Source organism: Dama dama, chromosome 14, assembly GCF_033118175.1.
Source record: "Dama dama isolate Ldn47 chromosome 14, ASM3311817v1, whole genome shotgun sequence".
Lineage (NCBI taxonomy): Eukaryota > Metazoa > Chordata > Mammalia > Artiodactyla > Cervidae > Dama > Dama dama.
The window spans coordinates 26891755-26910036 of record NC_083694.1 but is presented as its reverse complement, the minus strand read 5'-3'; the positions used below and the strand labels follow the sequence as shown (position 1 = coordinate 26910036).

Genomic DNA, 18282 nt, shown 5'->3' with positions numbered 1-18282 from the left:
CATTATTATTTTTATTTTCCTGATAATTGTCATTTATCTACATAGCAATATATGTTGTCCTAGCAAATAGAGTTCTCCCCCTGGACTAGCAACCATCCACAAGAGGTACAAACCAAGCAGTCCAAGACAACATATAACAAAACATGCAGAAGTGGATGTCTTTTTGTATCTCATTATGTACACAAGGTCATATGTGATAGACTCATTTCCTAATGGCGTAAATTTAATTTAATTTTCACAAAGCTCTTGTGGAAGTACAATATTGATTTTAAAATAAGAACAAGCAATTCCACTTCTGTGTATATATCAAAGATATATGAACATGTATTTACCAAAAGATAGACACTAGAACATACATAGCATCACTGTTCATTATAGCCAAAAATTAGAAATTACCCAAATACCCATCAATACTAAAATGAATCAGTAAATTATCATATAATATTACAATGGAATTCTTAGCAATAAAAATGAATGTGTGAACATATTTGTTCATATAGAACATGCAAATATTGAACAGATAAAGTCAGACACAAAGGAATATATAATGCATAATTTCATATTATGTAAAGCTCAAAAGCCAGCAAAAACTAATATATATAATAAATAATACATAGCTCTGTATTGTGTTATATATATAAAAGTCAGGATGGTGGCTACCCTTGGAGTATTATATATTTATGTATACTTCAATTTAAAAAAATGTTAAGTGTTAGAAGACAAGATTATTCATTGCAGTGTTACTGACAGTCACAAAATATTAGAAGTAACCTAAATGCCCATACATAGGGAATTGGCTGAATAACTTATGGCACATCCCACAGTGGAGTGGTGTGCTGCTATAAGAACAATCGAGGAAGCTCTCTGTGCTAATGGAGGCACATAGTTTCCTTAACCGAGTGATCAAAGATAACATAAGCAGTAGTGGGACAGATAAACATCATATGCCTCCTAGCCTCAATGAACTGAGAACAGCATCATTTTTGTGGTGTTCCCGCCAAAGACCTATTACCTTAGTCTAATCAAGAGGAAACAGACAAACCCACATTGAGGGATATTATGCAAAATACTTGGCTGATAATCTTCAAAGCTATCAAGGTTATGAAAGACTGAGGAACTGTTCTAGAGTAAAGGAGTCTAGAGAGACAGGACAACCAGATGTATTCAGAGGGAAAAATAGCTAGGTATTGGGACAGTTGATGAAATCTGAATATACACTGTTAGAAAATGGTATTATGTCTGTGCTAAACTTCCTGATTGTGATCAGATCATTGTTCTGTGGTTATTAAGTATTTAGAAGTAAAGAGGCAGAGTGCTTGCAACTTATTCTCAAATAGTTAAGATAAAAAAAATTATATACAGACAAAGATCAAATGTTAAGTCAAACACAGTAAACGATAAGCAGTTAGTGAATCTGGGTAAAAGGTTGTCAAGAAATTTTTGTTCTATTCTTTTTTTAGAAGTATCTCAAAATTAAAAGTTACCCAAAATATAAAACAAATCAAAAAATAAATACTCTTAGAGGGGAAAAAATTTCTAAGGTAAGAGTGAGATTGTTTTTGTTATACAAATGCTACTTTTATAAAAATCCTAATCTGAAAACAGGGCACAAACACCCAGAAATTATCATGGCCTTATGAATGTATAGCTTATGTTTTAATCATCTATATTTAGCTTGCTCCAGACCAAGGGCTCCAGCCTGCAGATCAGCCGACAGACATGAGACGAAGGTGTGAGGAAGAAGCACAGGAAATAGTTCGGCATGCAAATTCCTCAACAGGACAGCCCTGTGTTGAAAATGAAAATCTGACAGACTTAATCTCCAGGCTTACAGCTATTTTATTACAAATTAAGGTAAATTTTGGAGAAAATATTAAGAATGCTTTCTTCATTTTGACACCTAAACAAACTGCTAATTTGGTGCTAAACAATTAAACTGTATATTAGAGCAGAGTTTTTATCTGTATTCGAAGTACAATTAAATTTTGAAATTTTTTTTTCTTTAGTGTCTAGCAGAAGGAGGAGACCTGAATTCCTTTGAATTTAAATCACTTACAGATTCACTAAATGATATCAAGAGTACAATAGACGCTTCTAATATCAGGTAATTCATTAAGATGTACTCTATTTTTATATGAAATTCATAGTGATTTCCAGTATAAGCTTTAAGAATTGTACATATTTATGAAGTAGTCACGATTTTTATCCTTTAAGTAAGTTGTAAATGAGCTTTCATGTTATGTGCAGTCTCTTGACAGAATTTTCAGATGGATTTTTTTATATAAAGGAATCAAAAGACATAATATTTAGGCTTGGGTTTGGCATAGAGGTTTAACTTTGAAGTAAGTCTTCCCCAAAGAGATTTGTCCATCCTCTCTTTCCAGCACTCCCATGGCTTCTTTGCTTCTTTCAAGCGTACCTTTTCAGTTACTGCTGAAATAGAATTATAGCTAATGTAAAGGGAAGATACATTACTTACATGGGGTTGTTATATCCTAGCTATTCCCTAACTGAAATTCAGCTTTTTCTTTTTAAAAAAACTGTTTTTCTTAATTTTGTGAGATAAAGTAGTTAACCATGTTTCTTCTTTCTTTAGTTGCTTTCAGAATAATGTAGAAATTCATGTTGCACATATTCAAAGCGGCCTGAGCCAGATGGGAAACTTACATGCCTTTGCAGCAAATAACACCAACAGAGACTGAATAGAAGATTTAATTATCCCAACTGCATAGGACATTGTTTTTGTGAAGTTCTCTTCCTTTATATAGGCTTCCAACACCAAATAACCTATCTGCTGGAAAACAAGGAAAATTTAAATCTCCAAATAAGGCATTTTAATATACTTTACTGCTTCTTAAACCAGCATTGCTGACCAGCGTTATATTTATTTTTCTTTTATTACTCAGCTGCAGTAGCACTGCTTATATTATATATGTTTATTAGCAAGTATTTTTAAACTGAAAATGTCTGAACATAATATAATTTCATGGAAGAATATGTTGACCATTTTTTTAATGTGCATGAATTCAGCTCAACCCAGGCAGACAACTACTGCAGTGGAGAACATGAAGAAACATGGTCTTTTGTGCATTATGCATGGCAATGTGGAAATTCTATCTAGAAAATTACAACTCCAGTTCATTTAGTTGATCACCACTTCAGTCTTCAAAAGATAACATCATGAGATATGGGAAGTCCTCATTTTTAGGAAGCCACTGGAATATAGGTGGGAAATACGGACTTTACAAGTATATATGATATATACTTGCAATGTGACATGGTTCTATAGATCATTTTATAATAATAAATATTTTAATTTATCATAATTTATAAAAGAAACCTTTGTTGTTTGTCTGTTGAAAGAAAATGAAGGAGCAGGAAAGAAACATTACTGCAAGATGCTAAATTTCAGCAAATGGATTTGGCATGTCTTTTCCCATCAATTCAGGGCAAAAAGTGCTATTGTTATGGGATTTATTTTCAAAAGACTGAAAACACACTATTTTCATATTTTTTTGTTTATTTGCACAATTTGTGAACCAGATTACTGGTTAAAATCCAACAGTTACACAATTTTTAAAGCAAAAAAGTTTTATAAGGAAAACAAATATAATATCCAGTGCTAGAAAATGGAGAAAAAAGGTTTGTATTTGGTTGTGGGCTTTTTTGGTTTTCGGTTTTTTAAGGAAAACCCTGCCTAAGATGTTAATCTTGTAAAAAGTGTGTATTTGGAATTTTCTCTGTTTTAATATAGAATATTATAAAGTCAAAATATAATAAATTGTTTTCAGATTTGGAGTTTAAGATATAGCTGTAGAAGTGGCTTTGATTCTTTTAGATGTCTCATAAAATGAGACTTTTTATATGTTAATGTATAATAAAACTGAAACAAGATTATTTTCCATTTGAAATTTTTGTATAGTTTAAAAATGCTTCCATATTCTTTGTTGGTATTGTGCCACTGCAGAACTTTAGTGCAGAGTTTATATTTAGCTAAACTGTTACGTTTAATTAAGAAAAGCATAAATCTTTTATTCTTAATATTTGTAATTCTAAATAAATTGATCTATGAAAATTAAATGATCTTCATTTTCATTTAATTAATACAAGTTGATAAATATTTCTTCTATTTAAAATGTTTTTTAAATTTATCTTTTCCACTATATTTTTAGAAGGAACAGTACAAATTTATTACTGTGATTTTGAATTAAAATACCATTAGAATTTTTTTTCCCATGGCTAAGTAATCACTATGGAAAACACTGTGAGCATGTAAGTTACTTGGCTTACTATAGATCTAGAGAAAGGTTGATTTTTAATATATTCTGCCTAGGCTTAAGTAAGCATTTTTTATGTTTTTTCTTCTACATTTCTTAAGGCTGACTTGTCACACTTAAATTATACCTAGTTTTGCACTTATGTAATTAAGCATCATCTATATCTTTCAGTGCCATCATGTGTTGATAACAAGAACTGTGCCTAAGAATATATTTGAATTTTATTTTTGTTTAAGGAAGAAGAAATCTATATAATTCAAAGTAGTCATTTGGGATTGGCTGTGCATTAATTTAAATGATGCTGCCACTGCTTAACACCTTTATGGAGCCCTAAAGAAAACTATCAAAGCCAGATTGAGCGAGCAAGCAAATACATGATGCTTTATGTAGATTTGGTTCTGAATTTCTGTTAGTTCCAAAAATCAGATTCACTTGCTACCATTGAGAATCTACAAACAAACTTGCCTGTTAAATTTTTTTCCTTGAATTCAAGCCCTTTCTCCATCTTCACTATCACCAGTACTGTCAGCCTAGCGCCCTCATCCCTATCCTGGAACACACCAGTCAGTTCCTAACTTGTCTCCCAGCGTCCACTCAGCTCTCCTCAGAAGCAGCCGAAGCGATGCTCTTAAAATGAAGAACTGGCCAGGTTATCCCCAACTAAAGTCTAATGTCTCTCAGGACAAATTCAGAACTTTTCTGCAAGACCTACACAGCCATGCCTGATCTGGCCTCCCCTGCAGTTTCTCCATCCTGCTCCTTAAGCCTCCAGGGCCTTTGCACACGCAGTGCCCTCTGTGTTCCCTCCCCCTTTACTTTGGTAACTCCTGATGGTCCTGCAGATTTCACCTTCAGCATCACTGTCTGAAGGTGTCTTCAGACAGGAACATCATCTTTGACCACAAGGTTTCCTCTCCAGGCCCTCACATGCCTCCTCCATCCAGCTCTTGTCACATTTGCAATTTTGTATTTCTTCTGTCACCATCCTGGCCTCTTGGGCCCATTAGGTGGGGAACTGTTGCTGGTTTTGCTCACCATTTTATTTCCAGGCCCTGCTAAAGTGCCTTTCATAGGCACCAAATATTTGTGGAATAAATGAATAAGTAAGAGTTTCAAAGGAGTTCTAAGCAACATTTGTGTCCCTGGAATAAAAGTAGGGTCCTTCATGATGACTGCTTTGAAAGATGAGACATACTCACTTGGATGTACAAATACTGATTTGTACATAGGTTTAAAGGAGTTGCCTTTAAACCTATCACATTATCATTAGTCCTAACTAAAAGGTCAGGCCAGTATAACAGGTGTTATATGGTGGTGAATAAATGGTGGACTGAGTCCTAGATTTGAGTCCTGGTCATCATTTTATTAGCTATGTGACTGTCAACCACTACTTAAATTTTGTAATCTTTAAAATAACAACAGTCCCTACCTTACATGTCAGTTGTAAGGATTAAATCTATAATGCCTATAATATATTCAACAATTAGGGTCTTCTTAAGACTGAACTGAACTGAACTGAAGAGTTTCAGAGCAGTACAAACCACTCTTAAAGGATCCTATATTAAAAATTGTGACAGTACTTAAACATTTATAGATTTTTTAACTGTTCACTGGAGAAAAGAGAACATAATATAAATGCAATAATGAAATTAATAAGCTAATTACAAGATTTCCTTTAAATGTGATCCTTAATGGACTGTTAAGTTTAAATGATATGCCTCTCAGTTGTGAATGTGTTTATATTATCTCATTTGGCCTTGTCACAAGTCTAAAGGCAAAGGAAGCTGTGATTGTGAGACCTGGCCAGCCCCATAGTAGGCCCCAAGCATGATGTATAATACAAAGCAAGCACTGAAAAATAAGACCTAATGTTTATCATTTTTGGTTTCAGACAGTTTTCAAGGGTTTAGAAGTCATCTGCTACTAAAGCCTGAACTGTATATCCTGGTTGCTTGTAATAGTGGATTTGCTTCTCTGAAAAGTACAGGCCACTCAACAGCTGTATGGAAATCAGGATAACGGGCATGTATAATCTCTGAGGTCTTCAGTGTAGCTCAGGCTCCTGGTAATCACCAGGACCTGAGTCCTGTGGCATTCCCTGGTATCCAGTCCCGGGGAATTTCCTGGTGGGCCCTCACTGTCACTGCCAGGGGCCCAGGTTTGATCCCTGGTTTGGTAACTAATATCCCACAAGCCATGCCAAGGCATGTGTGCTGAATCACTTCAGTTGTGTCTGACTCTTTGCAACGCTATGGACTCTAAGCCCACCAGGCTCCTCTGTCCATTGGGATTCTCCAGGCAAGAACACTGCTGTGGGTTGCCATGCCCTCCTCCAGTGAATCTTCCCGACCCAGGAATCTAACCCACATCTCTGGTCTCCTGCACTGCCACCTGGGAAGCCCCATGCCAAGACATATCCAAATAAAAAAAATATTCCATTAAAAAAAAGAAACACCTGAGTCCTAGCCCCAGCCCTGGTTTCTCATGAGCTGCCTCCAAAGCACAATTTACAAAAAAACCTCACCTGTGATTACCTCATATACAAAGAGTTTCCTTTTGCCTTTAGAAGTTTAAAAACCCTCAAAATAACAAGACAATAATTTATCTCACAATAACTTGAAAACAATAATTTGCATACATCCTTATCATATAAATCGGGAACAAGACATCTGGAACCAAAAGATTCATGTTACTAAACTTTGAACAAGCTGGACAGATTTTTAACCAAGTTAAACTTAGTACAGTGGCCTCCGGATATAACAGTGACTGGCTTTAGAAACTACATTTGCAGAAACTTCTTGTAGAAATGTTTTTCATGGCCACAAAATATGTGCTGAGCAGTTATGGAGTGAAGTGCTCTACTAAGAGCTGTTTAAAGAACAGAACTCATTTAAATAGAATTAACAATGAAACATTTGTGGAAAACATTTAATAATAATAAACTAAAGTTGCACAGAAGTACAGTTAACAAGTGCTAAGGGTAATGCTGCAGTGACTGAAGTAACGGGTACAAAATCAGGATTAGAAAAAGTTATAGCCTTCAGCAAGAGGGAGGTCTAGAGTGTTTTGAAAAGAGAGAGGTTATGCACTTGCTTCCAAAACTGAAAGAAATGGCTTTAGGACAGAGACATATATTGTGGATGGGTGAAATTAAGATGTGCATAACTGTCCTATAGGCTCTCAATGTCAGTTACCTAGAAGGGTAACCAAAAGGTCTTTACAATTTGGCAGCAACTGAAAGCTACTACAGGTTTTAGAGAGTAGTTTTTTTTTTTTTTTTAAGTTGAGAAAATAGAGGCAGGGGTCTCTTGAATAATCTGGATGCAGAATCACTGGAACTATGAAGGAGTGTAAAGATGTGAGGCCCGATTTTAAGAGGAGTAAATCTTGATGGTAGGAGGGTTGAAGGAGCTGGGTTAACATAAGTTTAAGGTTATTAACCTTTGGGGGAGCCATATGAAGACAGCAGCTGTCAAGGACAAGGGGAAACAGAGTCACACTGAGGAGTTCTTGTGAAGATGATGAGTTCTGAGAAACTAATTCGGAAAAATTACAACAGGGCTGGTAAGAAGGAACAGATAAGGGGACCAAAATGAATGTGCATATTTGGAGATGTGTTGGTAAAAATAAATGCCAGAACTCCTAGGTGGTGTGTACTATGAAGAAAGAACAGGCCATGGGCAACAGGGGAGGAGGTTTCACAGGTGAGAGATGACTCAAGACCATTATCAAGGTTAACACGGATGAGTCCTTAACATGGAAGCCAGAAAGGACAGTATTCCGATGTGCGTCCCCCTGACTGTCAGTCATGGTTCCTCTGAGCTCACCCTGAATCCTCCCAGACTCAAGAGTGACCAAAGGCAGAGAAAATGTGTTCCTCCCATGAGTCCAGCTTTGAACCAATGTCTTCAGAGAGAGGAGAACAGGTTTCAAAATTCTGACCCTGAGAGTTAGGGTCAGAGATGCCTCCTCCAACCCTGCTGGGATCGGGCAGGCAGTTCACATCTACCTCCAGAGGCAGCTGGGGCTTCAAATACTTTGCTTCAGTTTCACAAGCAGAGTGGTGGAGGAACAGCTCTGGCCTGGCTGAGGGTTGAAAGGGTTTCCCGCTCTGACGACGTGACTTGGCCCGCCTGTTCTGGAACCACACCTGCAAGAGGGAAGAGAGAAACTGCTTTTGGTTGGAGTCCTTGTGCTACTTTTACCTTCATAGTTCACTGTAAGTTCCAGTACCTGGCTCCCTGCTGTGGAACCTTATGGTTTTCACAAAACACTTCACAAAATAAGAGCACCTGGTTTTCTCGACCTCATCATTACCAGGTGCAAAACTGCAGTAATGCCTAGTGCTTTATATAGGGACATCTGCAATGAAAAAATGAGGCCACAGCAACAGCAGCACTTAGAATTTTAGGGGGAAAAAATGCTACTATGCCTTAAAAGAATCTGGAGAATCAATTTTCAAAAGTGTGCTCCCTTGTCAAATTACTTAAGGAGGCATTTTTCTAAGTGGACTTCATTCACTTAGGTGAATAAAATTTTTGCTCACTATTTCCCCACAAATACCAGACGACCTGTCCTGTTTAGGAAGCTTCTATGCCAGCTGTTGAAACTGACAGATGCATTCCACCAAAGATGCATAAAAACAAGCTCACTCTCTCCCAGTGTGAAAATCAGGGCTCCTACTTAGAACTGCTCTTAGATACAGACCACGGTGCTATAGATCAGGCAAAAAAGGCAGGCTTCTTATGACCACCAAGCTCCAGGATTCTGGTCTAAATTACTTTAGGCAATAAACACACCTTGCACTAAACTTTTCAAACCGTGACAAGAAACTCCGTATGCTTCAGGCTTTACCCCCAAGACACATCCTTTCCAACCCACATTCCAAATCCAACACCTGCCAAGGAAGTGGCCTAGGAGCCCAGGGGGGGCACCTTGGTGAGCCAGCAGGGGAAACACCAACTGCACCTCATCTGCCCCTTCTTGCTGGGTAAAGAAAAAAGTGTGAAAATCATCCCTATTACCTTCCTGCTGAGGATTTATTTTCTGACCATTTCAAGAGATCAGCTAGCCTCCAGGGAGGAGCCCTTATACTCAGCAATGAGAGACAGAAGTCATTGAGCATGAGCCTGAATCATTCAAGCCTCACGATCACCGTAGCCCACAGACACTGATTTTACAGCCTAGGACACTGAGGCTCGAGGGAAATAACTTGCCCAACGTCAAGTAGGTGGCACCGGCGAACTCGCCAGCCCGCCGCGGGCCGCTCACCTGGATCCTGGACTCGGGGAGCAAGGTGAGCGCAGCCAGGCGCTCACGCAGGTGGATGTCGGGGTACATGGTCCGGCGGAAGACGAGCTCCAGCAGCTGCAGCTGCTCCGGCCTGAACGACGTGCGCTTGCGGCGCTGCGACGCCGACGAGACGGCCGCGCCTTTAGGGGGCGCAGACGGGCCCAGGGCGGCGGGGGGCGGCGCGGCGGGCCCGGGACCCCTCCCGAGAAAGCCGGCGAAGGCTACCGGGGCGCCGAGCTCCGGAGCGGAGCCCGAGGGGCGCGCGAGGAGCAGGCCAGCGGCGGGGTTTGGGGGCGGCAGGAACGCCCCGCCGGGGTGGGCGGGCAGGTAGGCGGGGGGCGCGGCGATCTCCTCGAACTGGAGCTGCCTGGACTCCGCTGCGGCCATCGCTGCCCGACCCCAGTGCACCGCCGGGAGGGGCACGGCCTTTAGTTATACTGGCCCCGGGGTCGAGGGCGGGGGCCCGGGGTGGCGGTGCGATCAAAGCGGTGGACGCGGGGAGGCCCGTGTCTCTTCGGGGTGCGAGCCCGCCCCCCACCCCGCCAGACGCCGGTGGGGAATAATCGCTTCCGCTGCCCGTGGGATGGAGGGAGGGAGGCGTGAACTTGGGCCTGGGCCCCTCCGCCCCTTCCCCCGTCCATCTGCCCGGCCAGCCCCACCACCGCCACCGCAATCAACATCCCCCAGAGCAGGTCTGCCCGAGGGCAGTGCCTTAGGGGCCCGAGTGGGTGGGCGGAGTGGGGCAGAACCGCCCTCCTCGAGGGCCAGGTGCCCCACGCAGGGCAGCGAGGGGCCAGCCGCCTATCTCTCCCATGACCAGGCAGAGAGCCTTGCCCGCTGCCCTGTCTGTAGTCATCAAAGGTATTTATTTACACCCCCTGCTATGTGCTAGACCCAGTACCAGGTTGGTCAAACAGCCCAGCCCCTGTGCTCCTCAGACCTCCGTAACAAATCCTGAATCAGAAGGAGGGGGTGCAGATAAAGGGACCTCAAAGAGAGGCAGTAAACTCACCTTGGAGGGGAGGAGACCTTTTGTCTGGAATGTCCCAGTGGGCCTAGGAATAAGGGTACCCTAGACACAGCATAGTTACGAATGTGCCTTTCTAGATTCAGTTACTGACTCCTGATCTGGCCTCTCTGGAGATACCCGGCAATGCTTAAGGCGCCTCTTAGCTGGAAGGGAGAAGAGGAAAGGGGCACCCCGAAGTTTCCACTCCCTCTTGCCTCTGCCCTCTGGGCCTCCTTTAAGATTCCTATTTTATTCTTATTTGTACTGTGGTTACGGTGCCTGTACCTGCCTGCCCTCCTAGATTGTAACGGCTTAGGGAGCAGGAGCCGCTTTTCTTGATCAAGTCTGTCGAGTGTCTGCCTTGTATGTCTGCTGCTCTGCATGCATAAGACACCATGCCAGACTCTCAGTGAAGGTCTGTAGAAGTGGATGCCGCTGAACTGATTTATCGAAGCTCATGTCCGGAATGGAAGCAGCTCCACCACAGTGCAGTCTTCAGGAGAGGAGCACAGAGACCCGGCTCTTCTTGCTCCCAGAACCTGAGCCCTGATTTCACCAGGACCACGTACTGTCATTGGCTCCAAGGGGACTCTGAGCTAGAAGGATCTTTTAGGCCACAGCCCCTGCCTGTCTCTGTCCATTCTAGAATGCTTAGAGACAACCTCAGGAAGAGCTTGGATATTTTCGTCCCGAGTGGACCTTCCAGGTGTCAAATCAGAAAGGATTCTTTTTTTTAACTTTTTGGTTGCACCTGCGCAACTTCTTACTTTCTCGACCAGGAATCGAACCCTCACCCGCCCTGCAATGGAAGCATGGAGTCTTAACCACTGGTCTGCCAGGGAAGTCCCCAGAAAGGATTATTGGGGCTGCTGCAAATAGGAGCCCTGTGCTTGATTCTCTCCCTGTGGATGTGGGGGTGGAAGATGGGGTCTGGGACATAGTCCCAGAGGCTCTTGCAGGCAGTCTGACCATTCTCACAGCCTGCTTGCTCCTCCATCAACCCCACGGCACCCCTCTTTCTCTTCCCCCCTCCTCCTTCCTTCTTATCCCTTAGCCTGGTCATTGGAGTTTTCAGACATAGGCTGTATGGGATGGGAGGTCAGACCCTTTTATTTTACTCCATGCCTTCATTCTTTCATTAATTAAAAAACCACTTATGAAGTGTCACTGTACTAGACTATGCTTTGCATATGTACCTGTGAAGTCGATATTCCTATCCCAGTTTTCCAGATCAAGAAGTACTCCACAGTCTAGACGAGGCCCAGATGACCCCAAAGCCACCATGCTAAGCCGGTCTCCAGACATGCCCCCTGGGTCCCCTGCTGATCTTCCCAGCCGCCCTCAGAGGGGGGTGAAGCCCCTGGCCCTCTCCCATGTCAGGGTTGTTCTCTTCCAGGCCCGTTGGGCCCACTGGGTTCCCAGGCACAGGCAATGGAGGTGACGGGGCCAGATCCAATGCTTGCATTGCTTCACTCTGGCACTGTTAGGCCAACCACGCAAGGAAAGCAGAGCTTGGCTTGGCTGCTGACTGCCAGCTGAGGTCTAACAGCCAGATGGCCCAGCAATCCAGAAACTCACCACAGAGGTCGAGTCGGAATTCTCTAGCCTGTGTGAAAATCCCCGCTAGTCCAGTGCCCAGGCCTCATTCCTCTGCTGCTGTCTGCTCACCTGTGAGGGGCCCTCCCCCTACCCCCGAGCCTGCCTGCTTTACCGTGGGCCGGGAAAATGGACCTGCAGAGACAAACGGAGTGCCTGGTGACAATCTGATGAAGGAATCTAAACCTCTAAGACAGTCTTCTCTCTGTCTTTCAAACTAGTGGTAGAAAATTGCAGTGTTCAATTTGTGGCTTGATAATCCTCCAAACTGACTAAACATGCATTATCTTCTTATGACTTTTCCTGAGAGTCTATGAGAGTCTGTGTGGAATTAGAATCCTCGATGTTGAAATAAGATTTCAGCCTTTCCCCTTCTCTCCTGCTTTTGCCCTAAAATGAAGCTTTAATGTCATATACTTGTATATCCCTACAAAATAACTTCAGTGAGGAGACGGTACTGCAAACCCAGGGTTGGAAATTGGAATCAAGTATTAGAGATGGAGACTTTATTGTATACCCTCCGGTGCTGTTTTTTTAATTTTTTTAATCATGTGCCTGTATTGTCGTTGTAAGTATATTTTTAAAACTTAGTTTTGTGATGTGCTATGTTATTCTGAGTTGGGTCGTTAGAAAAGAATAAAGAACATTAGTGGAAAAACTGGTAAAATTGAATTTTTTTAGCAAACTAAACTAAAAGTTTTTTAGCAAACTTTTAAAAACTGAAGCAAAGAATGCAGGAGAATGTATATGGAAAGAGAGATTACTTCACGGTAGGAATGGATTTCCCAGTTCTCTTGGATTTTCATTGACTAAAATCGGTAAGCTGTAAGTGTCTAGAGGGTCGCTGCAAAGTTCTGAGGTGTTCATTCACTTGAAAGTTATTTTCTGCTTCTCCTTTGTTTGACAAACACCTATAAAATCATGAGTGAGTGAGTGAAAGTCGCTGAGTTGTGTCCAACTCCTTGCAACCCTGTGGACTGCACCCCACCAGGCTCCTCTGACCATGGATTTCTGCAGGGCAGAATACTGGATTGGGTAGCATTCTCTTCTCCTTCTCCAGGGGATCTTGGATCAAACCCAGGTCTCCCACATTGCAGGCAGATTCTTTATCATCTGAGCCACCAGAAAAGTCTCAAAATCATGAGTGGTTTTCACTAAATCCAAGTTTTAGATTCCTTACTGTGCTGCACGCACACAATGAATAGTCGTTCTTTCTCCCATACCTGTTCTCCAAATGCAAAGTGGAAAGAGCTCGATCCTTGGCACAATATCTTAAAAAACAATTATTGCAAGTGATTTTCCCAAAGTAGACGATCTGTGAAATTTAAGTACATTTTAAATAAGATCTGTAAAGTACTTGTTTCTATCAAAGGAAGTCAGTTTACCAGTTTCAGAATAGCAGACAAGTTCAGGGTTAGCTGAAGATGAGGATCTCTGAGATCAGGGGTCTGATTCCCCCTTTGCCAACACCTGGGCTCTGCTCCTCACCACTTGATGTGCTGAGAATTTGGGGCCATTATTTTATTCGGCCTGTCAGGTATGCCTACTGAAATATTCACAGGGAAGGGCAAGGTGAAATAGCAGACAATTTGCAAGGCTGCTTCTGTACTAAGAGGGAAGTCTGGTAAAATACGAGTATAAATGCAACAGAAAAGTGATGCAGAGAGAAAACATTATTCTCCAGAGTCACACTGGCTGTGAGGCAGCCAGGGCTAGGGAGGATGGAGCCATTCGGGGTCACCATCCTGTTCTGCTTGCTCCACATTTCCCACCACGGTGCCTGTCACCGACTCCCCCAAACTTCACAGAGGCCTGCCTTTCCTCTCCAAGTGCTAAGTACTCTCTTCCCCTCTGCGCTGCCCTCAAACCTGGCCCTGGAGCCCCGGGTGTTTATTAAAGAGAGAGCCAGGAAAAGGCAGCCGAGGGGAGTCGATGGCTCTGCTTTCACCTTGAGATCCCAGAGCTGTTGGCCCCTTTGATCCTGGCCTTGCTTTGATTTCATCTCTTCGGCTGCCCAGGCCTCTTTGGTTTCTGAAGTTTATTTCAGAACCAGTGGTTACAAGAGATCGAAAGACAACACCCACCCCCCCACCCCTGCAAAGGTATCAATGTGCCAGGAAAGTGATAAAATGTTAAGAAGCTTTTTTGTTGTTGATGAGTCAGCGTCACATAAATTCAAATAACAAACACAAAACAGATTTGGAACCTAGCCTGTGGAGCTTTTTGAAAGGATGATTCCTTTTCTTCTTTCAAGAATTTTTACCCAAAAGCCTCTGAGCAGGAAAGACTCTCCTGGGTGTCTTTCACGATCCTGATTCCCGTAGCTGAGAAATAAGAGAACATTTCAACCTCAGAGAAAGGAAACCATAAATTATCTAAGTTTATGTCTACACACTTGAAAAACTGAAACAACTATAAGAGTATTTTGTCCTGACACCACATTTGTCTGACCTTTCTACAACATACCTACTGAGCACTTTAAATAGGGTTGGTGCCACCAAGGAACTGGATTTTTAATTTTATTTCCGTTCAGTGATTTAAAATCAAGCAGACACACGCGGCTAGTGGCTGTTATATTTAAGCTCTATATGATCCAGCAAATCACCCTTCTTTGATCTTTTTTTTCTTATAAAGTTTTTTATTTGGTAAGTGCTAGGTTTTGTAGCTTAGGTTTTGAAAATTTCCATATTTTGTCCACAGTCTGTATGTCTGTGCTCCCCTTTGTTTTGATTCTATTTATTTTTAATTGAAATATAGTTGATATTTTTCATTGATGTATAGTTGATTTATATTGTGTTAGTTTCAGATGTACAGCAAAGTGATTCAGTGTTGTATGTTTAAATTAGTTACATGTAAGTATATATGTATGCTTTTTCAGGTTCTTTTCCCTTATAGGCTATTAAAAAATATTGAGTATAGTTCCCTGTGTTATACACCAGGACCTTGTTGGTTAACTATTTTACGTATATTAATGTGTACATGTTAATCTCGAATTCTAATGTATCCCTCCCCCCCTCTTTTCCCTTTGGTAAACGTAAGTTTGTTTTCTATGTCTGTGGGTCTATTTCTGTTTGTAAATAAGTTCATTTGTATAATTTGTTTAGACTCCACCTGTAAGCAATATCATATGATATTTGTTTTTCTCTGATTTACTTCACTTAGTATGATAATCTCTAGATCCGTGATAATTGTTTTTTTTTTTTTTTTGGTCGTGCCTTGCCACTTGTGGGATGTCAGTTCCCCGACCAGGGATTGAACCTGGGCCATGTCAGTGAAAGCCCAGAATCCTAACCACCTAACCAAGGAACTCTCCAATGGTAACTTTTTATATTTAGATACCAAAAGGTTTTCAGTTGATGCAAAATCATACACCAGATTTGAACTCTAGAATCTCATTTTTATTGTTTAAACAGAACTCTGGATCATCAAAATGATCACCACATTTTCCAGCCAGACAGTCTCATACAGATTTGACTAAGCAGCATGTGAAGTATTCCTGTAGCATTCATGAAAGGTCTTTCTCCGAAGTGACAGTGTAAGAGAGCATTGCTGATTGAAGTCTTATGATACCATGAGTTTCTTCAATATTGTCATTTGACTTAAACTCCATTTCATTTTGATCATTCTGTTCTCTTCTAAGTAGGTAATGAAATTCAGCTTCAGAATTCCCTGATCCTTTGTGGAGTATGGCATGGTATTGAATTAATGCATATCGTGTGTCTTGCACAAAGTTAAACTGAACCAGGACAAGTAAAGAGAGAGGTATTAGGAGAACACAGAATCTGCCAATACCTGTCTTTTCTGCCCCCAAATAATTTATTTATGTGTTAGCAGATACCCAAAGTAATCTAAGATCAGTACTGGACTCTATCCCAGCCAGCATGTACTGGGTCTGAATTTCCAATACATTGTCTTTTACTGGATATATTATAAGCCTGTAATAGATGGGGCTTCTCAAGTGATTCTAGTGATGAAGAACCTGCCTACCAATACAGGAGATGTAAGAGAGGCGGGCTCAATCCCTGGGTTGAGAAAATTCCCTAGTGGAGGGCACAGCAACCAACTCTAGTATTCTTGCCTGGAGAATCCCCGTGGACAGAGGAACCTGGTAGGCTACAATCCATAGGGTTGCACAGAGTCAGACATGACTGACGTGACTTAGCACACACGCATGCTGTAACAGATGAGAAATTTTGTGCAAGTAAGATACCACCTAAAGTTAGTCTAATCAATCACAGATTCTTGGCAGATATAGGATATAATAAGGCACTTTCAGGGCTTCCCAGGTAGCTTAAGTGATAAAGAATCTGCCTGCCTACGCAGGAGACATCCCCTGGAGGAAGAAATAGCAACCCACTCCTGTATTCTTGCCTGAAAAATCCCATAGACTGGCAGGCTGCAGTCCATGGGGTCGCAAGGAGTCGGACACGACTGAACATGCACACACACGCAAGGCACTTTCAAATAGATCCTAGTTTTAGTGTGCACCAGAAGGGTGATTTTTAAATAAACAGATCCACTCTTTCAGAGAGTTGGGCACTTAGCTTTTCACAGTCTCAGCATTCAGACTCCTTTGGAAGAGGAAGTAACCTTGACCTCCCCTTCTTTTAGACAGCACTCCCTTGCTTGGTGGCCAGCTCTGCTCCAGACACCAAGCCACAGAACCATGAGGAAGATATCCTTACTCCTAGGCCTTCTGCTTTCCAGCTTGGCTTCTTGGGCCAGTGGCCATCCCATGAAGCCCACCCCATGCAGCTGAGCCACCACGCTGAGGCCCCAGCTGTAGACCCAGACTCAGCCCACTCCCTTTCATTGCCCAAAATATGCTTGCCTTGGGTTTATCACTTGTGCATAGTGCAAAAGTGGGCCCTGCTTTTTAATTTGGTTGCTTATTCTAGGGTTATTTAAACTCATTAGCACTGAGACTTTGGCTTCTACATACTATTTCCTAAAAGGAAAAAAAAAATGCTCCTTTTCAAAATGCCTCATTCTAGGCCTAGAACAGCAAATGTATAAGTCTGAAATATTTAGTCATATCTGAAAATGACAAAATTATTAAGCACGACCAAGGAGCCCTCACTGGAGACAATCTGAAGAGGCTCCTGCTGGCCAAACACTGGGACAGTTTGAGCATCAATAAGAATCCTGAAAGCAAAAACAAAACAAAAAGTCAAAAGCAGATACTAATAGCAATAAACCTATCAAGCATGTTAAAATCCTTTATTTCATAATGATCACAAAAAAACAAAAATTGGTCAGAATTTCCTTCTGGAAAATGAAGGAAAAATCCTTCATTCTGTCTTTTCTGTATGACTTTGGAAAAATCCTTCATTCTATCTTTCCTGTATGACTGTACCTCCTGGGAAACAAACTCTTGATAATGAAAAACTTCTCCTTATAGAGGTATTTTGCTATTACATGAAGAAGAAATGATAGAATATTCCCGTTTGCAACTTCTAATGAAATAGTGGACCTAAGCAGTGATCATCATGGCTGCTAACTGTACTTTCTTTAGAAATGCACATCACCACCTATAACTCATTCTCAACAAAATTTAGAACCAGAATCTCATCCAGTTATTAGAACTCCCTAACGGTTCAGAAGAAGTACAGGGAACAGGCACAGTCTCACAAGGATACTCTCTCAAAACCCAGATTGTGGAAAATTCTGCGGGACAAACCAACAGCTGCTTCATCAAATAAATTGCAGAGAGAAAAAACTGAAAGACTAAATGAAACCAAAGAGATGTATCAACCCAGTGCAACATTTGGGTCCTGATGCTAACAAACCATCTGTAAAAATTCATTTCAAAACCAAGGTAGGACATTTAAACAGTAGATGGGAGATGATATTAGGGAATTGCTGTTAACATCTTTTTCATTATGGTGATTTTGTGTTCTATTTTTTAAAGATTCATTGTCTTTTAGAGATATATGGAAATACTGGCAAATGAAATAAGAGGTTTGGGGGTCATGTATTTTGGGGTTTGGGAGAAGAGAGGGAAAATATAGCAGAAACAGGATTCGGTATGAATTGATAACAGTTGAATTTATGTCATGATCTTTCATGATGTTGCTGTCTCTACTTTTGTAAATGTTTGAGATTTTT

General features: G+C 41.4%; 2 protein-coding genes across 4 annotated transcripts in view; one reads left to right on the top strand and one right to left on the bottom strand.

Moving 5' to 3' along the window:
• Window positions 1-4062, top strand: part of LIN9 (lin-9 DREAM MuvB core complex component) — a 91251-nt gene extending 87189 nt beyond the window's left edge. The window contains exons 14-16 of one of the 2 annotated variants that reach the window (XM_061160161.1): window positions 1675-1854; window positions 2007-2104; window positions 2597-4062. In XM_061160161.1, coding sequence (XP_061016144.1) covers window positions 1675-1854; window positions 2007-2104; window positions 2597-2702 — 384 coding nt within the window. In that variant the 3' untranslated portion in view covers window positions 2703-4062. The remainder of the gene's footprint in view (window positions 1-1674; window positions 1855-2006; window positions 2105-2596) is intronic. The other variant, XM_061160162.1, reaches the window with a different exon arrangement.
• A 2876-nt stretch (window positions 4063-6938) lies between these two features.
• On the bottom strand, window positions 6939-9956 carry MIXL1 (Mix paired-like homeobox). Of its 2 annotated transcripts, none has more exons than XM_061160164.1 (2): window positions 9549-9956; window positions 6939-8451 (listed from the first exon to the last, which is right to left on the bottom strand). In XM_061160164.1, the coding sequence occupies exons 1-2, from the start codon at window positions 9954-9956 to the stop codon at window positions 8122-8124; spliced, it is 738 nt and encodes a 245-aa protein (XP_061016147.1). In that variant the 3' UTR covers window positions 6939-8121. The 2 variants fall into 2 exon arrangements, with proteins under 2 accessions (XP_061016147.1, XP_061016148.1); XM_061160165.1 differs by having other exon boundaries at window positions 6939-8427.
• Between the last annotated feature and the right edge of the window lie 8326 nt (window positions 9957-18282).

What these genes read in the sequence shown, in the direction of transcription:
- MIXL1 (XM_061160164.1), bottom strand. Translation starts at nt 9,956, where the DNA reads ATGGCCGCAGCGGAGTCCAGGCAGCTCCAGTTCGAGGAGATCGCCGCG. An exon ending in TCCCCGAGTCCAGGATCCAG is followed by an intron (nt 8,452 to 9,548) that starts GTGAGCGGCCCG and finishes TCCAACCAAAAG; the next exon opens with CAGTTTCTCTCTTCCCTCTT.